Source organism: Crocodylus porosus, unplaced genomic scaffold (assembly GCF_001723895.1).
Source record: "Crocodylus porosus isolate Cpor-Errol unplaced genomic scaffold, CroPor_comp1, whole genome shotgun sequence".
In the NCBI taxonomy this organism is placed as follows: Eukaryota; Metazoa; Chordata; order Crocodylia; family Crocodylidae; genus Crocodylus; species Crocodylus porosus.
Genome location: NW_017728951.1, coordinates 15,396,715 through 15,422,132, shown reverse-complemented (window position 1 = coordinate 15,422,132; position 25,418 = coordinate 15,396,715). Strand labels below are relative to the sequence as shown.

Sequence of the window (25,418 nt, the reverse complement as noted above, 5' to 3'; positions counted from 1 at the left end):
TCCCCTCTCCTCCAGCCCCCACTCCTCCACCCTCTACTTATCAGCACGGAGTTCAGGTCCAGCTCCTTGCGGCAGCAAGCAGGGACTGCCTGAATCACCAAAGTTCTCCGAATTGATTTGCAGAGCTTCAAATCAATTTGGAACTTTTTATTGGTCTTCTGATTCAGTTTGGATTTGGAGATTTGGCTGCCGTATCAGGCCAAATTCCTCTGAATCGAATCAGCACCTGAAGTTTTGCACAGCCCTAGTTGTTACAGAAAAAGCAGTGAGGGGAGGAGGGTACCCCCAGCATCATGCTAAGAGAAAAGAATGAGACTAACCAGCTCTTTGAAAAAAGAGATTAAGCACTACAATCAGCAGGAGATCATAGGCAAGAGATGCCTGAGGGACGGGATGTTAGGGCTGCTCTGTCCACAGTGCTTCCCTGCTCTACACAACAGTATGCTTTGCTTGCTGCCTTTTGATAGCTCCCTGCTAAGCCTGGTAGCTGTTCTGGGTTGCATCCTGAGGTGCCTCGCACTCCTTCGGCGCTGTACAGAGAACCTAGGTGCCCAACACAGGGTTCCACATTCAACCCAGGAGCCAGCCACCTAAGTTGGGTACTATTTCCCCTAACATTGGGGTGTGAAAGCCCTTTACTGGATCTAGCCCTTGGCAAAATGGAACTCAGGTTTAAACAAATAAGCAACAAAATAATACTGCTGTGGTGGGGCTTAAAAATGATTTGATTTAGAAAAATAATTTAGTATTAAAATCTAAAATCATCAGAAAAGTCTTAGTGTGGAATCTGAAAAAGTCATCACATACAGGAGTATGAGTAATGCAGATCAGAAACAGCAAACTTTGGTAGAATGAAAGCCTTCTGGAGAAAAAAATTAAAAAGGGCTGTAACTTTCCATTCTGGTAACTGCACATGGGGCAGTATGATTTTTTTCTACCATTACATTACATTTTCGCTGTGATCAATTCATCTACATGTAATTAGTATTTTTAAATTATTATTCCTTGCAGTACCGAGTGGTTAATTTTGCAACTATATACTTACTTGCTTTTCCTTAAGGCATGTTCTACGCTGTGACCTCGAAATTTCTTATAATAGTCAATGAAGGAAAATGGCAATGTGATATTCAATGGATTGGTCCTGTCTGGGGCTGCTGCTCTTTTACGAGACTCAAAGGCTATCATCAGATCTACCCAGGCAGCAGGGCGCTTGATCTTAAATTGTTCAATAAAATCCTCTCCAAATATTTTACAAAGGAGTTTCTCAAACTCGTAGTCCACGCCTAAAGAACCATGCGGCCCACCTGTGTTGCAAACAAAACATATGGTTAACAATCGGCATTGTCCAGTAGAACACAAGTTCTTCACATACCTATGCAGATCACACTGTTGCTACTAAACAGATGCTAAATACATTGTTAGAAACAGAAAGAACATAATGATGGTGTCCATCTTGATTATAAGATACAGCGACTACTAAAAGCAGGTATCCAGGTCACCCAGGCTTAGAGATGACCGTGAAGTTTAAATGGGAAATAAACTGCTCCAGGGTTAGCGATGGAAGGCAGAACCATGCTGTGGCTTAGCAAGAGATAAGGAAGGGTCTGGCGTGGTTTCTTATCTTCACGAAGGAGGATTAATTTTTCTCAAAGCAAATTTAAACTTAAAATAATTTAACCTGAAAATAACAAGAACTCTTTAAACGCTGGCCGTAACAGAGAAAGAATTATTAATTAATCTGTGTAGATAATAAAGCAGCACAGCATCATTATTGCCAGTTAGGATAAAAGGTCATAATATTTCACAAGGGAAGTGAGTTGTGAAGCATGTAATTTTACCAGTTGCCTTGTACAGTTCCTTCAAGTGTCCTTCAGGTAGCCTGATCTGATGGACAGTCAGATCCACTGTGCCTCCTCCACTGTCAACCACTATGTAACGGTCACCTATTTGGCAACAGGAACAAGCATGCATCACTTGCACCAGTGTAAATACAACAGTCTAATGCTACTTAAGGTTCTTGTGGGCAACAACGTCATCATGACTAGAAGCACATGAACATCTGCACTGACGGCTTGATAATCAGTAGTTCATAGCGATATAATTGGCAGTGATAACACATGTGAAGCTTGCATGCTGAATGTGTTACATGTTTAAGCAGCGACATGGGAAGAATGCGACTTCAGGATAGGTGGAATTGTGCATGCCACCTGAGTACATTCCTTTGGGTTAGTAGAAAAATAGGCCAGTTCATTTATACAGTCTATTCTGAGCACACTGGGCTCTGGCTTGTATTCTGAAAAGCCTCGATTCCTTGATTAACCCATTTCCTTAATAAAATCTATTTTTCTGTAGCATGCAAAGTGGTAACTCAGCCTTGCAGACTAGGAGCAGTGCATGCACTTGCGTGTTCCTTCAATTACAATTACTTGGAGAATGCTAAAAGGGCACAGCAAATTTGCAGGAAATGCATTTTTTGCCAGCAATATAAAACCAGCAAGAGCAAAGTTCATTCAGGAAAGGACGCTACCTTCCTCCAATTCGGACCAGATCTCTCCTATGACATTTTCCACCAAAAAGGTGCGGCTCTGCCGATTACGACGTATGTGTTCCTTAGCTAGTCGTTGACAGAGAGAAAATGACTAAGTATAAGAAAGCATGAATAAGCTAATAGCATACAACGCAGGAAGTGAATGCAAGCAGGATGAGAGCTTTGTATGCATCATTTAGTAACAAAACAGATGAACAAAAATTGCTGCATTGGAACTAGAAACTTTATAAAATTGGTATTGGAAAGACCCCCACCCCAGCAACTTTTCAGATATTCCACTCTTTACTTACAATAATTGGATTCCAAATAATAATCTAGTTTTAAATCGCTTTATGGTATATATTTACTACATCTTAATGAACAGAATGTGATGTAAAGGAAAGACATCCCTTGGTTTTGCAAAGTTTCAAACTAAATTTTTGCCACTAGGTGGCACGCTTGATTAACAACAGAATCAAAAATTGGTTTAAGGTTTGTCTAGGAATTGAAGATACCTTAGCCAGGATTATTAAAAGTGACTAGTGGTTTGGGCTGCTCAACTTGAGCGGTTTTGAAGAGTCCCAGTTTTCAAAAGTGGAAGGGAATATTCAGTATATTGCATCTTCCCCCCGCCGCCAACAAGTCTCAAACTGACGAACCCAAATCATTAGTTTATAGATCTCCTAGATTTTTAGGGCCAGAAAGGCACATGTGAACAAGAAGCTTGACCTTCAGAACAATCTACACAGGAGAATTTCACACATAAATTACAGGAGCAGATTAAGAACTCTCTTTTGGTTATTAATTCTCAAAATCTTGTTCCTTGTCAGCTTTATGAAACTACACAGTGGGACCTACTCCTGCTGTCCTGACTTGGGGAAAACTCCCACCAGGGTCCATTCAGAGTTTAGCTTGATGGAGGACTGTACGACCGGGCCCACTGTGGACATGCGCCTGCTAGCACAGAGGAATACACAGGAAGCACTGTATAATCTAGTAGCATATTGCCATAGCATTCATTTCTCTTAGGGAAATTAATTTCTATGTAGACATCTAAAATATGCAATATGGTTTGTTAAGAAAATACAGAGCAAAAAAGGAGTCTCTACTCCTGAATTTCTAAATTGAAACCTATTTCTAACTTGCTCAGCCAGGCACCTACAAAATAAATTTCATGGGCATTTTTCACATAACCTTAAAGGTCAGCTATGTAAAATAACACAGGAGAATGGAAATGCATCCCGTGATATAAAATACAATGTCATCTAAAGAAAAGAAATAGCATACGAAACTAGCTATAACCCATAAGATGCCAATTACATTTTAGTAGCTAATAACTCTTCCTGTTTCTACAGCGTCTTTCACCTGACCGATACCAAGGGGCTCAGACAGGCAAAAGAACGACGCCTCAGCATTTCTGTGACCGAGACAAATAGCTTTATCTTCATTGTACAGGCTGGAGAGCACATGCGTGTGCACAAGCACACACACACACACACGAGACACAGCGGTCAATGACAGAACATAGAACAGCATCCACAGCTGGGGCCTGATCCACACCTCACGTCAAGTCTTCCAGCTGACTTCAGTGGACACCAAAGGGGGCACCAGACCCCTCCTCCTCTTTACCACTAGACTTGGCTTCCTCTCCTAAAGCAAATTTATTCTCACTTCTATGAGTAGCAAAACTTTTGTTTTGACTGCACAGCACTAACATGGTCCTTGGAGTGCTCCTCTCTGTTTATGCTGAAAGGGCTTTCCTTCTTGATCTCTTCTCAGCTTTTCTTGGGTCCCTGCCATGCCTTTATTAAATTTTAGATTGAAACCCCAAATTAATTCACTCAAAGCTTTGTTTTCATTACATCTGACTGCATTAAATCCTTTTTTTAAAAATCTACAATAGTTTTTACCTTATTAAGGCAAGAAAGAGGTCCGTAAAAGTAATTGTGACAATTTAATAGAATACCACTACTTTGTGAACAGATTTTGCCTTGCCTTAAGGCTCCTTCTGACCAACCACAGGAAGTACTTTTGTTGGATAAGATATTTTCACAGGGACAAATCCACTGTCAGCCTAAGTAAGGGGAGTTCCCCTGCTCGCCGGGAACTGGAGCAGCCCTGCTATGCAGAGGAGGACTGAATGTGGAGAGTCCACGCAGGCGGTCGTGTCCTACATGCAGCAACAGCTGCACTCTGCATGGCTGCACAAGCCTGAACATAGATAGGGGGCAAGGGTAGCTGCAAAGACACAATCCAGCCTTCAGCCTAGCTGCAGCAGCCAAAATCCCTTCCCCAGTGGTGCACAGCAACTCAGGCTTCAATGCCCTATGGAGGTCTTTAGCCAAAACACTGTAGTGAGGATTCTGCCTTGCCGGTCCATCAAGAGGTACCCCCGAGCAAAGCAACTGATACAGGATTTCTGAAGGGGCTGGTTTTGACTTGCAGTGCTACTGAACAAAATCCCAATCCAACCAACCCACAGGCCTAGTAAATTCCTTCCCAATTCCCGTACCAGGTACTCAGCATGAATCCTGCGACTGAGAGGAGTCTTGCTCTAATCAGAGAGGCAGCTCCAGTAGCAGTCTCTTGGAAGCGCCAAAGAAAATGGGCGAGTTGGGATGTGTTCAGGGAACACACAGTTACAAGACAAGAAAGCACAGGAGGAAAGAAGCCGAAGTAAAGGAGAGGGAGGATCACGATTAAAGACACAGGAGAAACAGAGAGGAAAATAAACACAATAAAATATAATTTTTCAGTTGCTGTAAAATTTTGTTTTGCAAATGTCTCCTTACAGTCCCCATTGGGCTCTAAACTGCACAGACATAATTAAACTCTGAGATGGTGAAATTACCATCTACATTGCTGAAATCTGCTATTTTATTACAAAGGATTCTGAATTTTAATAAATTTTTGAAATTCTAGGGACAAATTGGGGCATACACAATTTTCGCTAAAGAAGTGTCTTTCAATAAATATAGAGAGAAACACAATCTCTCTAAAAAGTTTATTAGCCGATTCCTTTACTGATCTGCAGTGGAAAATACAGTCTGTTGGCAAATTCTCTGCTGAGGTGAATTCCCCGATTCCACTGCTGTGAATGCAGCTGCATCCATTTCCATCAGCAGAGAATTGCTTTGCGTGGTAAATCAGCCTGCAGCAAACCCACCGTGGCACCTAGTAAAAAGCTAGTGTATGCAGTTTACGTACAAACATATCCCCCACCAGGATAAGTGAGAGCTTCCCTATTTACATTCTCTGTACACAGGAACGCTGATCTGTATGAAACATCACTGTTTGTTAACGATCGGCAAATGCTGCTTCATGCTGACCAATGTTATTATGAACCAAAAGAATTCACCAACTGCCCAACTCCTAGTAAAACATTTTGGAAGTTTCAAGGGTCTAATTACAAATTCAGTCCCAGCACTTTAATATGACATCTAATTTAATGCAAATCAGTTTACTCACAATGGCAAACTATTTATCTGCACTTGGAAACCTTAACATTAATCAGTAAGACCCTGATTCTGCTAACACTGTGCCTCTACTGCACCTTAAACCAGGTGTGGGCAAAATACAGCCTGCAAGCCGGATCCAGCCTGAGAGGCCATTCTATCCAGCCTGTGGGGCCCCTAAAAAAATTTAGAAAATTAATATTTCTCGGTCTTTGGTTCCTATCAAAAAAGACAGGAACCAGGGGCAGTAGGACCCAGGCAAAGCCTAGCGGGCTCCCACAACAGCAGGACCTGCCTGACCCCGCCCCCCAGCCAGAAGCCCCAACAGGGGCTTGTGGCCTTGGACTATGTGGCTGCCCCAGTGGGGGAAGCTCAGGTAAGGCGGGGTTGGGGGACGGACAGGGAAGGAGCCTGGAGAAAAGCAGCCCCTTCCCTGCCCCATGGTTGGTGCTCCCTGCTGCAGCCGCTCGCAGCCCACACGGGACTGTCCTGAGCAGGCACAAGCAGGGCACCCTGCCATGTACCCCCTGCCCTCATTTTGTTTTGAGCAGACACAGGCAGCCCCACATGGGCTGTGAGCAGCTGCAGTGCGAGGCACCGGCCACGGGGCGGGTGAGGGGCCGCTTTTTCTGCACTCAGCCCCAGCTTGTAACCCGGGCCTGCGCCGGCTCCGGGCTCGCCCGTCAGGGCTGCACATGGTGGCAGCAGCTGCGGCAACCCCCACTTGCCACGCTGGGCAGTGTTTGCTGCTGCTGCTGCCTGCCCAGAGCTCATGCATTGGGCAGCACAGTGCAGTGGCAAACGCTGCCTGACACTGCAAGCGGGGGGGGCCACAGCTGCTCCTGCTGAGGCACAGCCCCGACAGGCGAGCCCGGAGCCGGCGTGGGGCCTAGGCTGGCAGTGGGGGTGGGTTACAAGCTGGTGCTGAGCATGGGAAAAGCAGCCCCTTGCCCACCCCATGCCTGGCATCCCACACTGCAGCCACTCGCAGCCTGCCTGGGGTTGCCTGTGCCTGCTCAAAACAGAGTGAGGGCAGGGGGTACATGGCAGGATGCCCTGCTTGTGCCCCTTGCCCCCCAGCCCTGCTGCCCTGTGCCCCCCACCCAAAGCCCCTGCCTCCCAGCCTGGGCTCTGTAGCTGTCAGCAGCTACCCAGAACCTGGGCCAGCTGCCTCTCTGCCCTGGCCCCCACCTGTGCCTGCTCAAGACAGCCCCACGTGGGCTGCGACCGGCTGCAGCAGGGAGTGCAGCCCACAGGGCAAGGGAAGGGCTTCTTTTCAGGGTGTCAGGGCTGCACACTTCCCCCTGCCTGTAGTGCGGGCCTGGGAGGGCATTGGCAGTGAGCGGGTGCATGGGGCCCACACCCATGTCCCAGGGCCAGTGCCGGCAGGGCCCAGAGCAGGGCGGCAGGAGTACAGGGTCCCGGCTGGCAGGAGCTCTAGCCCCCTGCTCTCCCTGCTGGTGCAGCCCAACCCAGCTTCACAGACCTCTGCCAGCCTGTGCCCTGCTCTGGACCCCATCGGCCCTGGCCCTGAGACATTGGTCCCAAGATGGCGCCCAGGGGATGGGGCACCTGTCAAGGGGCGTGGCTACAACAGCTTGCCAAAACTGGGTAAACGGCCCTTCGCCCGAAACAATTGCCCGCCCCTGCCTTAAACCCTGGGTAGTCCCCCCCGCCCCGGGTCCCAATGAAGTCAACAAGGCTGAACATTGAACCTGCGCACTAACGTTTCTTAATCAGTGCTGAAACTTGTCAAATTAAAGTAAAATATATGTCAAATACTGTATTGAGCAAAATAATGCTGGCCTCACACATTGCGATAATGCAACAAAGTGAAGATAGCCTACAGAATCTGGTAGGTAGACAGCCCTAATGACCAAGAACAGCCAAAAGGCAGCAGACTGAATCCAGTTAATAGAAGAGGTACCCTGTGTAAATCCAGCTCCAACAGTGTCACTCGGGTTGTAACCGTTGACAGGGGCTCTGCTGCTCAGGTCTATCATCTGGTGCAGGCGGAGCTTTCTGCAGTAGATGGAGGCAGCCTCCGGTTCCAGGGCAATTATCAGCTGCTCAGGGTTGTCCGGACTCGCCATTGCTGCCTGGGAGAAAATCAGTCAGAGAAATGGGGTCGGAAAGAATGGAACCAAACAACGTTCACCTCTGACCATTTTAGCCAGACTGCAAACATTTAAACAGCTTTCCAGGCACTGCATTTTTTCAAGTTCAATGCCACTAAAAAGCGACTTATCATTTGCTAAGTATTTTGGTGTGGAAAAAATATTGTGTCCGCTCAATTATCTTCTGACTTCACAAGCTTTAACTGGAGAAGATGCATGCACTTTACTATGCTCAACATCTAGTGCATGTGATGCACTAGAGCGATCTATCCAAACCCAGAGTAATTTGCCATCCACCTGAGCTCCTAATTAAGCTAGCTGAATCTAAACATCTCAAAAAGGGGCCCACCTTTCTGTCAAGAAAAGGAGAACCACTTTTACTCTATCACTTTTACCCTATTTTCCCTGCAGGGATAGGATGCCCCTGCTTTACTTTATATCCTGGCACTGTATAGACTGAGCAGATGATGATGTGGTGATTGTATCAGCCCAGCTCATTTTGTTCACATATGCACTGGGGACTCAGATGATGGTGCTCCATACTGCAAAAAAACAGCAAGTTCGGGACTCCACACCTCATTATTATGAGCCAATCTTTTAGCTCAAAATTTAGTTTTCTTATTCCTGTACATATAAAACTCTTACAGATACCCAGATTCCACATTAGTCTCAAAGTGCTCAGCACTGCCACCCTAAGTATTCAAAAAGCATGAACCAGGCCTCGTAAAATATCAGGAGCTTGGCTTAAAAATAGTAGAGAATTTAAAAAAAAAACCAAAAAAGCATTTGCAGGTCTTTTTAGTTGCTTTCTGAGTTTCATTCTTTCACAGATCATATGTTCACATTTTCTTCTTCCATCACAAAGGCATTCTATTTTCCACAAAACCTTAGACTGTCATTGTAATCACTTGACTCCTGGAATTAGCACTTTAGGGAAAACAAAAATACTGCCAGAGCTGGCAACTGTGTGTTGTAGTCCTGTTTCTATTGGTTTCCTGCAAGCTCCAGTACTGCCATCCTAGATGCTGATTTTCTCTTACAAGAGATAACACTGACATTTTCCAAGTTCCTCCAAGTCCCCACCAAGTTGAGATTTTCCTTCTAAAAGTTGTTTACTGGTAAACCGAGTTCCTCGGTGCTAAATCATGTTGGTGAGCAGGAGAATGGGTTGGGTTATTTGCTTTCACTGTCTGTCTCCCAGGAAACTTTCAGATGCCTGGTTCACGCACATGCACTGCTATCGCTTCAGAGCCTCCTGGAAAAGGCCAGCCATTACCTAAGATGGGAGCCTTACAATACACACAGACAAACAAAAAGTCACTCAGTCGGACAAGCTATGGACGTGAAATGGATCCCAAAGTGCAAGCAACCTCATTCGGCACATTCAAAGTGTAGTTTATCCTCATTTGGTCACCTTATTCCCTCTTATTAACTTCCAATGTAAGCATCACCTTCCTCATCATCACTGGGAATAGTGGAGAAGAATAATGGGATAGGAAGTAAATTCACAATCCAGGGAACGGACTGTTCCTTATTTCAAAAGCATGCTAACCATATGTGTTTGGGGACTACGCTCAGGTCATTCTGGATCATGTGAGGATGATTTTATTCATGCTGAGTTGCACGTCACTCTACAAATAGTCCCACTGAATTCAAAAGGGCTATTTTAATGTTCAACCTCAAGGACAGGCCTGAATCTGAACAGGTATACTAAAAATATATTCAAAGTACGTTATTTTGGTTGCAGTCAAACACCTATGTGGTTAGGACATGAGAGAGTCGGTTCTCCATGCAGTCTCAGTGTTGTTTCTTTGCACATCCAACCTATCCATGAAATGAGACAAACACCTGAGAATAGAAGCACGTGATAATGGTGGTGTTGGTGATGAAGTGATGTTGTTGCCACGATGGTCCAGAAAATATGCAAGAGGCAAGAATCCTAGTGGGCAGTATCTTTTATTACGCTACCTGCACGCTTGGGGTAGATATGATAATGTCATTACAAGCTGTACTGTAATGCATATGCAGATAGTCAGAATTAGGTTTGCATGGACAACTGTCACTTGAGCACTTTCTAAGTTTCCGTGTTTGAATTTACAATCAAATTAATATTGTTCCATGCAGTTCTTATGTGTGCAATCTCAAGGTTTATTTTGGGGGGGAAAAGGGGCAACAATTCTATTATGTACAATTGTAATAACCTCCCATTAATGGTTCAGATTTAGCAAGCATTTATTTCTGGATTTGATCTCAGTACATCTACGTTCTCATCATATCCAGAGAACTCTGTAGTCCTTTAAAGAGTATTATCAACACTGCACTTTAGAGAATGGCACTTTTTCACCTGAGCCAGCATCCCACATTATGAGATGCCATGGAAATACTGGTTCACATTTTAGCTCTTAAACATGCAATAAGACTTTAGAGGCAGGACTACAGAGAAAACTTCTTTGTAATTTGAGCTTTGAAAAAGAACCGCCTATAAAGCTAAGAACCAGCTCTGTGTGAATGACCTTTTAACCAAAAGCCATCATAATTAGCATCATCAGTCCTTAATGTACTTCACTTCTGGATTTCACAAAGCCCTGTAGAATTCGATCACTCACTTCACTGTTAGGCTTTGTTTTCTATGCAGTGGTCTACTCCAAATGAATGCTGTATCAGAAAATTGCACCATCTATCACCCTGCACAAAACAGTTCCTACTACAGTATAACCTCACAAATCCCGTATTCTCAGGACTGAGCACCTGCCAGAAATTTGAAAATTCTGGATTTTTTTAAACTGGAGTGGCGGCTGGTCATGAGGAGGGAGTGGGGAGGGCGTAGTGGCGGCTGCATGCGGAGCAGCAAGACGGGGTGGTGGATGGTGGCGGCAGCTGCCGCGTGCAAGCTTTCCCCCACTGCTCCAGGACTGGCCACCGCTACTCCCCAATGTAGTGTATTTTTAAAAAGTGCCAGATTTTGGGGGAATTCCAGATTTTTGATATCCGGATTTATGAGGTTATACTGTATGACCTAAACTACTGCAGGCCAAAGTGATGCTTCTTTTGTCAGAAGGGCACATTAGACATCTTTCTTCAGGCAGATAACCAATGGCCATAGCACTGTAATCCAAAATGCAAAAGAACATGGCTTATCCATGAACTGCACCAGTTTCTTTGAACTGCAAAGCTGATTAGAAGAGTTGGCATGGATGGTTCAACGTGAATGAAAAAAAAATAAAGCACAAAAAATTGTGCTCCATCTGTTGAATTTGCTACCCTGATTTATTAATAGAATTAGCTGCCAAATGGAGTCAGTTTGTTGTAATTTATATTTATTTCCCCCTTTCTGCCCCTTAGATACATGGATGAGCAAAGCTGCCTGAGTATGCTGTCAGCTCCTCACACACCCACCAAAAAGGGGCAAATAGTCAGTGCTCAAATACAAAAGAAGAAAACTACCACAGAGGTGAGAACCAACAGCCTCACTGTCTTGGGCAGATCTCCCAAGAACTCTTCCCACTCAATAGGAAAGCATGTAGATAAACCCAAACTCAAAATCCAAAGGTTGCAAAGTATTGTGTCTTGAGACAGCTTGCACAAAAGATAGCCTAGTGCACAAAGCACTGGGACTTTAATTCTAGGAGTGTCTCATTCTGGGTTGTCAGACTGTGAAAACTGGACAAGTCATGTAGGGCTTGTCTACACCATCACTGTGATACCCTGCTCACTTGCTCCCACTCCACATGTGCATTAAATCCAAGAAATGAGGCAACAGCATCCTTAGAGCTGTCCTGAGTACGTGCATTGGGCAAAGTGATTGGTACATGGCACAGGGCTGCTTGTGGGTTTTGGGATTTGGCACATTGTGCAGGAGTAGATGAAACACAGAAGTGGTATTGGAAACTGTAAAGGGTTTGTCTATGTGTAAAAATAAGGTAATTTTCCCTACATCAGGAACATCCAGAGAGTAAACTCAAATCACAGTCGTGTGGCAGTAGTATCCAAGTGCTTCATGACTCAAAACCTGGCTGAGGCATATATAAATGTTAGATAAAAACTAGTGAGAAGTCAATGCGCTGTCTTCTGATTAACACTGTCATTTAATACCCTCCGAGATCTGGTGATCTTCAACAGTATAAAGATGTGCTCAGAGAGCGTTAAGGAGGCTATGTTACCTCATTTCTTGGATTTATTTAATAAATGACCAAACAGCTACTTTGCTAGATGGAATTAATGATGGGCATGTTGCCCCCCAAAGACTTCTTGTACCCATTTGTAAACGGGCCTCTAAAATGAGATGGCTGTAGGGTCCAAATGAAGGTTTCAGCTGTAGGAGTAGTAGTAGTACCATATTTGCTTGAATACACAATTGGCAAGGGGAATAAAGCCCTTCATCTTATAATCACATACAAGGAAATCTCACCAAATGCACTGCCTAACATTAAACTGCTGCCAAAAACAGCATGTGTTCAGCAGTGGAAACAAACTACCAAGTTGGTTAAATGCAGCCAATACTGAGCACAACTATAAAAAACATGGCCCATAAGATTGAGCAAGGACAGGTTAGTGCCACCCATCTGAATAAGACACATGTCCCTTATAATGCCCCTTAAGTGCAGTTCCCTTCAGTGCCAAGACTTCTCCCAAGTCATGGTGAGCCACAGCATTGCATACATTTGGATTTCCTCTTCATTCCCAGAGCTGTACTATGCCTTTCTTTCCCATTTCCAAGTATTCCCGTTTCTTCCCCAGCTTTAAATACCTGGCAAACTTCATGAAATAGGGCCCCAAACAGTTCCACCAGAAGCCCTTTGTCACCCCCTCTTTGAGCTTGGTGCATATGATTAGTGTGGCCCCATCCACCATGAGATGAAACATGTCAGCTACACAAATTTTTGGAGAAAACCCAGGACTTGTGACCAGAACATCTGGTTCCAGTCATAAATAGGAGATAATTAGCACATGGATCCTTTGTGAGGAGTATCTGGACTCTGCTAGGGCCCAGCCCAATGAACTCTGTGTTAATCACAAGCCTTTGGCTTTGGACTAATATCATGCATAGTTTGCACTGCATATAAGTATGTACCAAAGTGCTGTTCAAAAGTGTGTTTATGGAGTGCCTGTGCTAAAAACTGTAGCAGTTTCAAGACAGATAACATGCATCAACTCTGGATGAACTAAGTCTATGGGTAGTATATACAAATTACTATAGCCATGTTTAATTTTAAAGTTATTGTTTTCATATTTGCTCCTCACTTCCATATGCTGAGAAAGAGCAAGGTCTGACAGTAAAAAGAGAGGGAAGAGCCTGCCAGGGGAAAAAAGAGTCTGCACGGAAGCAGAGAGCAAAGGGGCTGCCTGACCCACGAGATTTATTTTCCCTGCTGTAGCAGTGGGAGGGGGACAAATCCAAAGCAAACCTCCAAAAATTAGATTCTATGCCTGGAAAATTATAAGACATTTATAAAATGTTCCATATATAGAATCTAATTATTGGGGGGCACTTCTTATAATCAGGGTTGTCTTTATCTGAGTAAATATGGTATTGCATCAGTGATTGCAAGCTCCTACACATGCGCTTTACTGTGGAGTAGACTAATTAGCTCTACAGCAAAGCATCACATCTACAGCTCTACAGCAAAGCATCAGAGTCTACATGTGCACCAGTCTTAGGGAGCAGTAAACTAATCAACTCTGCCATAAGAGAGTACTGTCAGGGACGGTACTACCTCATAACAGATTCATTAAGTGAGATTAGATGCACGTGTAGATGGCAACTGCCAGGCACAAATTGCACCTGGTGAGCCCAGTCAGCTGGGGGCCAGACTCCTGGCTCCTGCCAACCCCTCCACCACCTGATGCCACCACTTGGAGCCCAGGGCTGACACTTCTTGCCTCCTGCCAGCCCAGAGCTACTTCGCCCTGGCTCAAATTCCTGCTGTCCTGGGTGCACGCATAGGTGCTGGAGCCAGGGGCAGCTAGCTCTGGCTCAAGCTACTCTGTAGTGCTGTCAACACACTTAGTAAGAGAATACTCCTAGCCCTAAATAACTTGTTTTAAATAGGTAGGGCAGACAAAGGATGGGGAAAAGAAGCATTATTATTCCTACTTGACATCAGGAACAGACACATAAGTTAGCTAAGTTCATATAGGAAGTCTGACAGAGCTAAGATTTCTAATTCCAGCACTCTTGAGTACCAATTCAATTCCTAACCATAGCTTCAACCTTCCCCTTGCAACTAATGAGGCAGCTATTTCATTTGTGCATGTAAGAGCCCATTCATATGTGCAAAACTTGCAGGGGAAGTTACAGAGGAAAGTTCTGAACACTGATCCCGTATAACCAACATCTGCAAAAAGGTGACATGGGCTTGTTAAGGAACTGAGCACTACAGGTTGGTATAATTTAGCCAACTGTTATGTCAAATAAATAGTAGCTGTGAATAAATGGCAAATGTTGTGGTTACCAGAATATTTACTGTAATTACTAACAACAAGAAAGCTGTGATTGCAAAAAATGCACAGCACAAAATCTGTAGGATATGTTCTGGATAAAAGAACTGAGAAAGCAACAACAGCAGCTGGAAATTGTGTCTTGTGAAAGTTACACAGTTCAAGCTAATCAGTTCATTGTGTTAACAGTTTTGTGATATGGCCATCCACTTATCAGTGAGTTTCTCTTTAATCCTCCTTCTTGTTTGCTAGCAAGCACTTTCTCCAGTCCCCGGGCATCCAATCAGGATGTCATAAATAAATGACACCGATCTAATTAGACAGCTGAGTTTGCCAGCAAAGAAGATGAACAGCAAGGGAAAAGACTCATAGAATTAGCACACAGAAGCTTGGTAAAGGGGTAAAAAAAAAGGAAGCTAAACAGCAGATGTTATTTTGCTTGATCTTTAGTTGTAATAGTTAAGAAAACTTAAACATAATTGTTCAGACTTCACTACACTCTCATACATAGTTGTGCTCAGCCATTAGTCCTCATGATAATGCAAGTAGCACAGTACAATAAGTAACACAGGCATTAACAGAACGTAATGAGGTCAGATAGCCTTTGCCATTCAGTCCACTTCTCTGTTTAAGACCACATTCTCAAAACTGTTCAGCACTTGCAACAGAAGCTGGATTTCCAAAGAGTCCAAATCCCATTTAGGGAGCATTTTCAAACAAGTATGACAGGGAGCTACTGGGGGCCAAGATCTTTTGAAAATGCAACCACGTTATTTATGTGACTGACAGGTGATGGATGTTTTGACAACATGGCCCTTAGTACTTCCTTCATGGTGCTGAGCTCCTAAACCTCACTGAAGTAAAAAGAAGTTGATAGTATTAAGCACCTTACAGGATCCAGGGCTCATTTCAAGTCAGTTTTTAAATATGTCCCCGGCTGCACCTTCAATTGCTGCCTTTATACAAGTCCGTACCAGAGTTGTTAGATGTCTGTAAATTTGTGGACCGTCTCAAAAAAAAAGCAGGCTAAAAAGGGCCGTTCATAAAGTCCATTAAAAAAAAGTGGAGCCATCTGTAAAAAACTAAGAAACCACGAGCTTATTTGATGATCCATTATAACTATCAGAATGAGGCTAGAATCAAGTGTCGATAGACAACTCAAGCAAACTAGTGCTGCCTGGTGTCTAATTAGGAGTGCAGCTCAGCACTTTGCAGGGATTTGTCTGTCAGGGATTGCTGGCCCATGGGAACCTTTGTAGCCCCTTCCTTGCTTCCACCCCAGCCATGTGCTGCTGCCATATGGCCCAGCTGTCATCTGCCTGTAACGGCTGTTCAGAATTCATCATAAAAGTATGCAGAGCTGCACAGGTAGGACCTGGAGGGTAGGCAGTGCAGCTGCAGGGCTGAGAAGGGAGGAAAGGCAGTAGTTTGGCCTCAATGCCAGGACAGGGGGAGCAGAAATCAGGTTGGGGAGTGCAGGGGGAGGGGTAGCACACTGTAGGGTGCAGTCAAGGGTGTCAGGGTATGGGGGTGAGGAGGAGATCCCTGAAGTGGAGGCAGCACAGTGTAAAACCATTCCTGCAGACAAGGAGGGTTGGCAGGGTTGCCAACCCAAGATTTTTTTGTTTTTACAAAATCTTTTTACTATGGTTGGAGATAAACCTCTAAATCTGAACTGAGCCCTTCTAACTGTTATCCCAAGGCCTATGTTACATTTATATTATGTAAAACATATATTAGTAAAACGTGTCAGTTAAAATTTTGGTTTTCTATAAAAAGTTTGAAGATTGTCAGTAAAAAGAAAAAAAAAATGTCTTGGGATGGCAAACCTGGTCCATACCACAAATTACTTGCTCTCAACAACAGGTTTTCCTGTGTTCCTCAAAACAGCATCTGAACACTCAAAGAAGCAAATAATGAAGTTAACTGCAAATTTGTGAAGAATAAAACCTCTGTCCTCAACTGAAATATCTAAAAGTCAACAAGAAAAACTTTAATAGGAAGGAAAAGTTTCTCTAAAGAATGTCCTGCTATCTGTAAGGCTGAACACCAAGATCTCTGCCTTCTGAATTTAAAGGCCCTTCCCTGACTACTCCTTGCCTTGCTGGTCCCACAGGCCAGGGTGAAAATAAGCAGATTCGTCGCTAGGTTCGGGTAGATGGCACAAATCCCTTATGCTCCAGGAACACTGAATGCACTCAAGATAGTGAAATACGTGAAGGGGAAGGACCGTGCTGTGTTTGCTGGCTTTTCCATGAGCAAATAAATTACAAATCCATTTCTGGAAGATGGAACTTGTGCAAAAGTGTCAAGAACTGACGGCAGTAACTCCCTCGCTTTGGCATCTACTCAAAGAACCGTGGATTGATTTTTCTTGTATACCGACTTTGAGCTATGCAGACCAGATGCTCCGTATTATCAGATGAATTGCCACTGAGGATGAATCCCATTTGGTTCAGATGGTATGGCTTCAAATGCTAACATTCTCTCTCAAACCTCAATGAAAAGGTTTCCCATCATTCACCAACGGTATTTCGACACAGCTATTATTCTAAGGGGGCAGACGCATTATACACTACCACTGGCGTAATTTATATTGGTTTCATACATTGGTACAAGTTACACTGGTGTCTAGAGCAGACAGACAATCAATAGGTGCTATTTCAGTACCCTGTCACTAACCTCCAAACACATTCTCCCATTCCTCTAACTCACTATTTTTCTCTGTATTTAATCAGCTTTAACCACTTCATACAAGTAATTTTCCCTCTTCACCAACAGGCATTCCCTATCTTCCTTTTCCTAAACAATTGTTCTGAGTCTTGTCTCAACCCTTTTTTGGCATCCTGGGGAGGAAATGCTTCTTACTATGTTCACAAAGCCCTGTGATGGTATAGTTACAGTTTAATAGTACAAGGAAAGACTACAGGACCTGGGATGAAGTGCTGGCTGCTCAGTAACCTAGAACTTGAACTTCAAACTTCTGCCTTTCTACTTCCTGCCATGCCACTAACTCATAGCACCGCATAAAGGGAGGCAGCCTCTCTGTACCCTACCATGTCCTTTTTGTAACAGCATAGCAATATCTTCACTGCAGAATTAACATGAGCCATCAGCTTTTGAGTTAACTCCTCTTAAATAAGCCTGAACCAAGTTAGAGCAGACACACAGAAGCTGTGCTAACAGCTGAGGAGTTGTGCTAACCCAGGCTGTAGCTTATATCCTCAAGGGTCAAACCGCTTGAGCTAAGAGCACACGCTGCCCTTAAAATAAGTGTTTTTGTGTGTTGATGGGACCCAACTTGTGGGCAACATTTGAAATGTAACTCCAGCTAATTGTAGTGAAGAAAATCCCTTGGGCACCCATCTCATGAAACTGTCTTCGTGTCTAACTCATTTCTAACACTTTTGAAAGGGTAGGATGTAAGATGTTATTGAAGTGTTAACTATTATTGTTGTTGTTGTTTGTTTCCAAAGGAATCACAAGAGGTACTGAAGGTCTTTTCTACAACTCTTACACTGAACAGTACTTATCCCAGTAATCCCTACTACTGTTACCACTCCTTGTGAATAAGGGTTGTGGAATGGGCCCTGAGTCAGTACGGATGATATCGCAGGTCAACAAAAAGAATGGCAAACTATTATATACAAGGCCAATAAGAAAACTGTTGTTATGCAGTCTTTCCCACCCTGCCAAATGCATATGCAGCCCTTAATCTCTTCCCTTTCTGACTTTGGTGTCGAGTGCCTGTCTCCCCCTATCAGAGAGAAGTAGATTACCTATAACAGTGTGACAACAGCATGAGATTAGCTGTCAATAGCCTGAAGTTATTAAAGAGCTACAGGACTATTTGGAGTTCAATAGTCTTTTCAGTTAGAATTTCCACTCAAGGCTTTCAATTTAAGGAACCATATTCCTTGACTTGCTTTTTTATTTAATCTGAAAGGTTAAAAAAAAAAAAAGGATGGGAAATCTTGGGAAGCACGAGCAATGTGAGAAATCTAGAAGACCTTTTGCAGCATAAGCCACCAGTCTCGAGTAAGATGCAATTTAACGTAGGGAAAAAAACCAATCAGTTCTGTGCAACATGAGTGTTTTGGTACTTGTGTTAAATATACTATCAATCTGAATATTTCAAAGGTGTCTCACCACAGGCTAAGTTTAAAAACAGAAACAATCTTCAGGCAAAATTTCTACCTAAATGTGAAGATGCACTGGGGAAAAAATGTCCCATACCTATTAAATTCATTTTCCTGCTTTTGTTCAGAAAGAAAGATGGATTTTATGGTTAAAACATGGGACTGCAAGTAGGGGACCATGGTTCTAGTCCATAAGTTTGAGCGTTTTAGTTTTTGCTACAAACCCCTTCCATAACATCTGGGCAAGCCATACTCAGGCTTAAAATCTGCAGTAAAACTCAAGCTCAAGCAGATGCTTCAAGTTCTGAGTATACAACTTGAGACACATAGAGATTGATTTAGAGAGATGGACTAGGGACAGGCATGATACATAAACTGGTTTAAGTGATCAGCAACTGGTTTAAACCTGTAACAGAACAGATGTTCAGTTCACATAAACCAGTTTGAAAATGGCCAAAACCGGTCTGAGATAAGCCTGGTTGAATGTAGTATCAGGCTTACCTGATCTGGGTCAAACCAGTCTACGCAATGTCTGTCCCAGACCCCTTCCTGGTATAAGTTACAGAGTCCCTCAGTATCCCAGCATGCTCTTTGGGCAGGGCTCTGATCTCTTCTCCAGAGAGCAGGGCTGGCCCTGCCCCTCCGCTCTCTAGCTGGGGGTGGGAGCATGGCCAGAAGCCAACAGGCATGGCTGCCTAAGGCAAGGGAGTAGGGAAGGGGTTTATTCCCCCTGTCCCACTGGGACACCACCGCTGAGGTCTGCCTGGCTGGGGTGTAACAGCCCATCAGACATTCACCCCCCTCCCCACTCCAGCGGCCGGGACAGGGCATCAACATTAAACCTGCCTCTCCCGTAGCTGCAGAGCTAGAGATGTGGGGTTGAGTTGGGTCAGCTGTGGGGACCAGGCCCTTGGCTTGGGCTGGAGAGCACAGGCAGAGACTGGCTGAGCAGCGGGCTGCCTGGGCCAGCTTGGAGGCACTCTTGGGCCCAGAGCCTGGCAACTGCCTGCCACCGGGGCTTGCAGCCGCGGCCGTGCCCGTCCCGCCGCGCGCTGGCCGAGGCCGGCGGGGCTCTTCTGCCTCCTTTGCTGGCAGCTGCCACTGCCACCACCATGTGGCTCTGGGTGTGTGGGTGGAAGCTTCAGCCCAGCCACTTCTGCCCCAGGCGTGCACAGAGCTCTGGCTCCAGCTTCCTTCCTCCACCCGCCTGGTGTGATGAGCAGCCCCTGAACGGGCGGAAAGCAGCTGGAGCTGAAGCCAGAGCTCCATGCTCCAAGCAGTAGCCGCCAGGCTAAACCTACTCCCTCCCTCGCTGCTCGGAGTGGCCCGGCAAGAGCAGGAGGGGAAGGGGGAGTAGCTGCCAGAGGCAAGGGGAGGCTGGCTTCTGTCTGGGCTCGGCAGGGCTGTTCTCTTCCCCTCACTTCCAGCTGAGGCTCTTGCCCTGCCATGCAGCACCACTTGGGGTGGAGGGAGCTTCAGCCCTGTATCTTCTGCCCGGTGCCTGGAGCTCCACCCACTCCTTGCAATGAGCAGCCCGGGGGAGCAGGGGCTGAAAAGCAGCCGGAGCTGAAGCCAGACCTGTGTGCTGGGCCGAGCTTGCATCCACCCCTAAGACACCACTGAGAGGGGCTGCAGCCCCCGTCAGGTTTGCTCCCCACTTGCTGCTCCAGTGGCAGGGTAGGGGCATGGCCAGACATTGGCCAGCAGGGCCCCTTAGATGAGTGGGAAGGGAAGGAGTTTATCCGGCCACTCGCCCATGCAGGGAGCGATCGGCGATGGCCCGGGCGGGCAGACCCTGGCTGCAGTCCCCTGAAGGGGTGGGGAATAACCCCCCTCCCTGCCCCCATGCTGGCTGACACCCCCACCACTGCTACAGTGAGGGAGAAGCACCCAGGGGACCCTGCTCGGGTCCTTGGCAGTGGGACAGGGAGGAGGGAACTGAACCCCTCCCTGGCCAGTTTACTCAGGGCTAGTGCCTGGGCTGGCTATACCCCCTCCCCCACATAACAGCTTCCCTGCAGCGGAGGGTGTGCGCTAGTGTCCTCCTGGCCTGAGCCACTGCAGGCACGTGCCTGCATTTCCTGAATGTCTATCCACTTGCTAATTGGTTTATACTAGGCAGGTTAGATGAACCTGCAAAGATTGAATCAATTCAGGCTCTGGCTTTTTGAATGTCTGTCCCTAGCCATGATAACAACTAAAATCACTCAGTATTATATATAATCCTTGGGGGCGGGACGGACACAAGCAGATCTCAGACTACATATCTGTTATATTCATGCCTGCTTATACTACCCAACTGTTTACTTTGGATCAAAGTGGGATCTGTTATTTTACTTCTGTCTAATAAATCTGTTTTTGGTGCAGAAAGTACAACCGATAATTGAGGCTATTCAAAAGCAGTGTTACTACTCTACTCAGAAAAATAAGACGTTACACCTTCATCCCATGCATACAATTAGTGACACCTAGCATTTTAATGAATGGTGGCATATGCTTGCAGCTTCTTTTTAAATAATGAAATATGTGGGTCTGAAACGTGGCTGGAGTTAGGAATACTAAATTCTGTGGTCACTGATTAGATGAACCAGTTTGTCACAGATAGTTAGGTTGTCTCACTGAAACAAATCTCTTTGTTACGTATGGCTGGGTTCTCTCTTCATTGTCTTCAGGTTACTGTTACGTAACTAAGAGCGCCTGTTGTCTAGCACTGTGCCTGCATTAGGTGACATTGCTCATATAACTACTGAAGCCAAGAACAGATATAGGAGACTGCACCAGGAACTAATATTCTTTCCTATGATGAGGAGGCAGGGGAAAAGGTAAAGATGCCAGAAACAGTGGGTAAGTTATGAACAGTAGTACCTAATTATGGGCAGAGCAGTGTTAAAGCAATGTTCTTGCTATGTGTAGAGTCAGGATTGCCTTTTATCTGCAGTTATTTTTTACAAAGTAACTGTGGAGAAATGGTAAGGGACTTCACTTTGCTATCTTAAAGTCAGCTACAATCTGTCTGGGTCATTCTGACAAATGGACGCAGGGGAATCCCTGTGTCTTGGCAGAACTGTGATGACCATTTGCTAGCTTTAACAAGGTATTTCCACCAACTTAGTGAGCCTGAGTATGATAAGACCCTAATATTTTATAGACATTCAACTGGCAACAATATTAGGAAAAGGATACCCCACACTATGCTTAAAAATGTAACAGGATAGATATAGCGATAGCCTGTGATTTTATTACACGCCTCACAGTATTTGCTATTTTTTGTTAAAGTCTCAGCTTGCATGCCACTGGAAACTTAAATCTGACATACCATCATGTAAGAATAAAACATTCCAGCCCCTTCGGTAGCAACAGAAAAGCTTGAAAATGTTATCTCCAAGTCCCAAAGAGCAGAAGGCAAGTTAAAAAAAGAGGGACCCCCCCCCAGACTTATTATTTTGTAAAATACTCCAAGTTTTAAGCCAATGTCTTGATTTTGAATGCCCCACTCCTGATTTATGAATATTTGGATTGGCAATATGGACCTTTGCAAACATTTGTGTTTGCAATACATAAGACACACATTATGCCAACTGATTGCAACTGGAAAGACTGTAGTGGGCCCACAGGCAGGAGTGTGTGGTAGAGCAAAAAAAGCCATTATATGACCAGTATAAGCACCGATCATGCACTCTGGAAAAGCCCATGGATAGCTTCCTTGTTCTGTTCCAGGACACTCAGTGCTCCCAAAGGGGAACACGCATAAGACTGAAGAAATACCATCACGATCATTCTCTCTACCCATGTCAATGAGTAAATGCCACATTTAGCACAACATCATCTTTGCTCCTTTGAATTCCACATACATTCTAAAACTAGAATAAGATTTTTTGTTAATAATCTAGGGCAGAAGTAACAGCAAAATGACAGAGAGATAGGATTAATCCTTAGCATTTGTGCTGCACTCAGCATCCTGCATGAAGACTCTGCCCCTTGCAATATTTATTACCTCTAATTTCAAAGGAGCAGGAGAGCATGAAACCTGTCCATGAAACAAATATGATTTCCTTAGTCATCACTCAGCTCCCTTTCCTTGCTCTAAGCTCTCAAGCACATTCAGATTACTCTGGTTAAGGTTAATGCATGCACTGCAGATTAAACACCTGCCAAGGTGAAGACCCGAGCTGGCAATTCTCTGAGGAGAAAAAAAGGACCGTGCTAGCGCAGATCCTGTTCCTACTACAGTAATTCTGCAGTAGCTCGCTCCCAAATCCCTGGTGCGGCAGAATACATTTATGCAGTAGATGAAGTCATAGCAGTGTTAGTGCCACTGCCACCAATTAGTGCATTTCAGAGGGCACAGAAGAGCACACAGTTGGCACTTGCAATGTTTATGGCCAGCACTCTCATTTTTATAAGCTATTAAGAGTCTCATAAATTTTTCTTATAGGTCATATTTTTACAGAAGTGCTCTTTGAACCCCAACCAAAATGCAGAGAGAGGAGTGCTTCTTGCTATTTGAGTACCTTCTCAAACAGCCGGCTCACCAGGTTTTCATTTTAACTTCTAATTTCAGCATCCTCCACAACAGCTTCCTGTGGTCCAAGCTACTTTTGTAAGCAAAACCATGTGAACCTTGCTATGAACATTTTCTGTGGGGAAAAATACTAGGTTTTTTCCCCAAGAAATGGCTCCAACTGTTCCACTGGGAAAAAATAACAGATGTATTTTGTTTTGGGAGGATAAGAGGTACAACATAACTAGGGACATTTTAAGCTTGCTGCACCAAATTAAAATATTTTGCTTGTGGTCAGTTTGACCTCATTTCTATCTGCTTGCACAGGTGCAGCAATGCATCAGGAGAACTGTTGTTTTAGTCCATAAGGCAATCTCCTCCATCGGTCGGAATAGCTGGATGGACTGAATGACCCATGAGGTATGGCACTCTCTCTGGCAGGACAGAAATTTTGATTTTTCAAACCAACTCTACCATTGCCTTATAAATCTTTCCATGCCAAGTCAGAGATCCTTCTGCAGAATCCCATTCCTCACCTTTCTGCAACACAGCACATTAGTCTACTGGACTCTGCCCATTGCTAAAGAAGATGCTTCGTATACAGAAACGCAATTCAAAGTAGTTACATGCAGACTCATCCCTGTAAAGTCATTGTGCAAATTTGTAAGCCAGGATCAGAATCGATTCACCTGTTCTTACCGGAGTGCAGTGAAAGTCCTTATGCTTTACTTGCCTGTCAAAAAAGGGTGCTGGCAACTGAATGGGTAATTTTTGAAAAACAGGTTAATGGATCACCTCTCCATGCCTGGTGTTTCTTGTAAACGTGATTGCAGCAATTAGTAGGGGTACATTCAGGTTTATTAGCCTACATTTTTTACTCTACACATTTTCACTACATGATTAGTCTGGCATCCCTAATTAATCACGGCTGCAAAATGATGTAATCTTCGTACAGTATCACATTACAAACATTTGGATGACTATAAAAGTAAAATTATAGACTGAGCATGTTAATCTTACTAGCCTTTGATAAACCAGGACAACCAATTCATTTACAAGATTCTGGCTTTATTAGCAAGTACTATTTGTAAGAAATCTTCTGCTTCTCTAATCCTGCTAATATGTTTAAATGCCCACTGCCTTATCCATGTGATTTATCTCAAAACCTTGCACCAATGCATTTGGCTGCACTACAGTATAAATATTTCACAAGCTCATCACATTCTCTTCCTTTACAACAATACAAGATTATCAAATACAAGATCCATGCTTAAAAGGGGAAAAAAGGATTATTGTGACCACTCCTAAGAGGAAATGAGCCCAGCGAGACAATTTCCCTCAGCTAAGGCAGACTAGATTTTTAGAAAACGAAGGGGGGTTACACGTTCAGTAGGACTGGGGGGAGGTCTATACTGCCTCTGCCAAGAAGTGCACCCCGTCACTGCTCTCAACCACAACCACAACCACACACGGGAACGTCCAGAGGGGTTGTGAGGTGCAGAGCCCCCAGAGTGATTGCCCAGCCTCACGTCTGGGTTTGGCACGTGCAGAGCGAGCACAGGCAGTTGGGGATGCGATTCCTGGCAGCAGTCTCAGGAGTGCCGTGGAAACGGTGTGGACGTACCTGTAGGCTCCTAAAGGCCAGACTTCCAAAAGCATTTCGATGATTCAAGACACAGATCTGCGGTGCAGAATTATAGGGGTGTTAGAGACTTGGAGGTTCACCTACTGCAACTCCCAGCAGGAATGGGGGATGTGCAATTCCTAAAACATATCCCAGACAGATGCTTGCGCAACCTTTTCTTCAAAACTTCCCATGAAGGAGTTCTCACGACTTCCCAGGGCAGCCTGCTGCACTCTTCTACTGGTCTTGCCGGTAGGAAGCTCTTTCTGAGACTTCACTGACATCTACTTAGCTCCACCTTAAACTCATTGCTTCATGTCCTGCTTTCTTGGAAACGAAAAACAGTTGCTCTCCCTCTTCATTATGGCACCCTTTCAAGTATTTGAAGATTACCACTGGGGCCTCCTTAATTTCTTTTTCTGCAAACCAAACATACCTAATTCTCAACCATTCAATGTGTGGCTTGGATCCCAACACTTGTACCATGGCTACTGTTCACCTCTGGATTAGCTCCGATTTCTGCACATCCTTCCTAAGATGCAGAGCTTAAAACTGCAAGAATGCTCCAGCTAAGGCCTAATGCGTGCTAAGTGGAGTGGCTGAATGACCTCCTGTCT

General features: G+C 44.6%; 1 protein-coding gene across 2 annotated transcripts in view; it reads right to left on the bottom strand.

The window, feature by feature from the left end:
* HSPA12A (heat shock protein family A (Hsp70) member 12A) overlaps window positions 1–25,418 on the bottom strand; it is an 81,994-nt gene that overhangs the window by 7,828 nt on the left and 48,748 nt on the right. Inside the window, exons 7-10 of one of the 2 annotated variants that reach the window (XM_019555990.1) lie at window positions 7,910–8,081; window positions 2,528–2,614; window positions 1,839–1,943; window positions 1,046–1,304 (exon numbers count right to left, since the gene is read on the bottom strand). In XM_019555990.1, the coding sequence (XP_019411535.1) occupies window positions 1,046–1,304; window positions 1,839–1,943; window positions 2,528–2,614; window positions 7,910–8,081 (623 nt within the window). The remainder of the gene's footprint in view (window positions 1–1,045; window positions 1,305–1,838; window positions 1,944–2,527; window positions 2,615–7,909; window positions 8,082–25,418) is intronic. The other variant, XM_019555991.1, reaches the window with a different exon arrangement.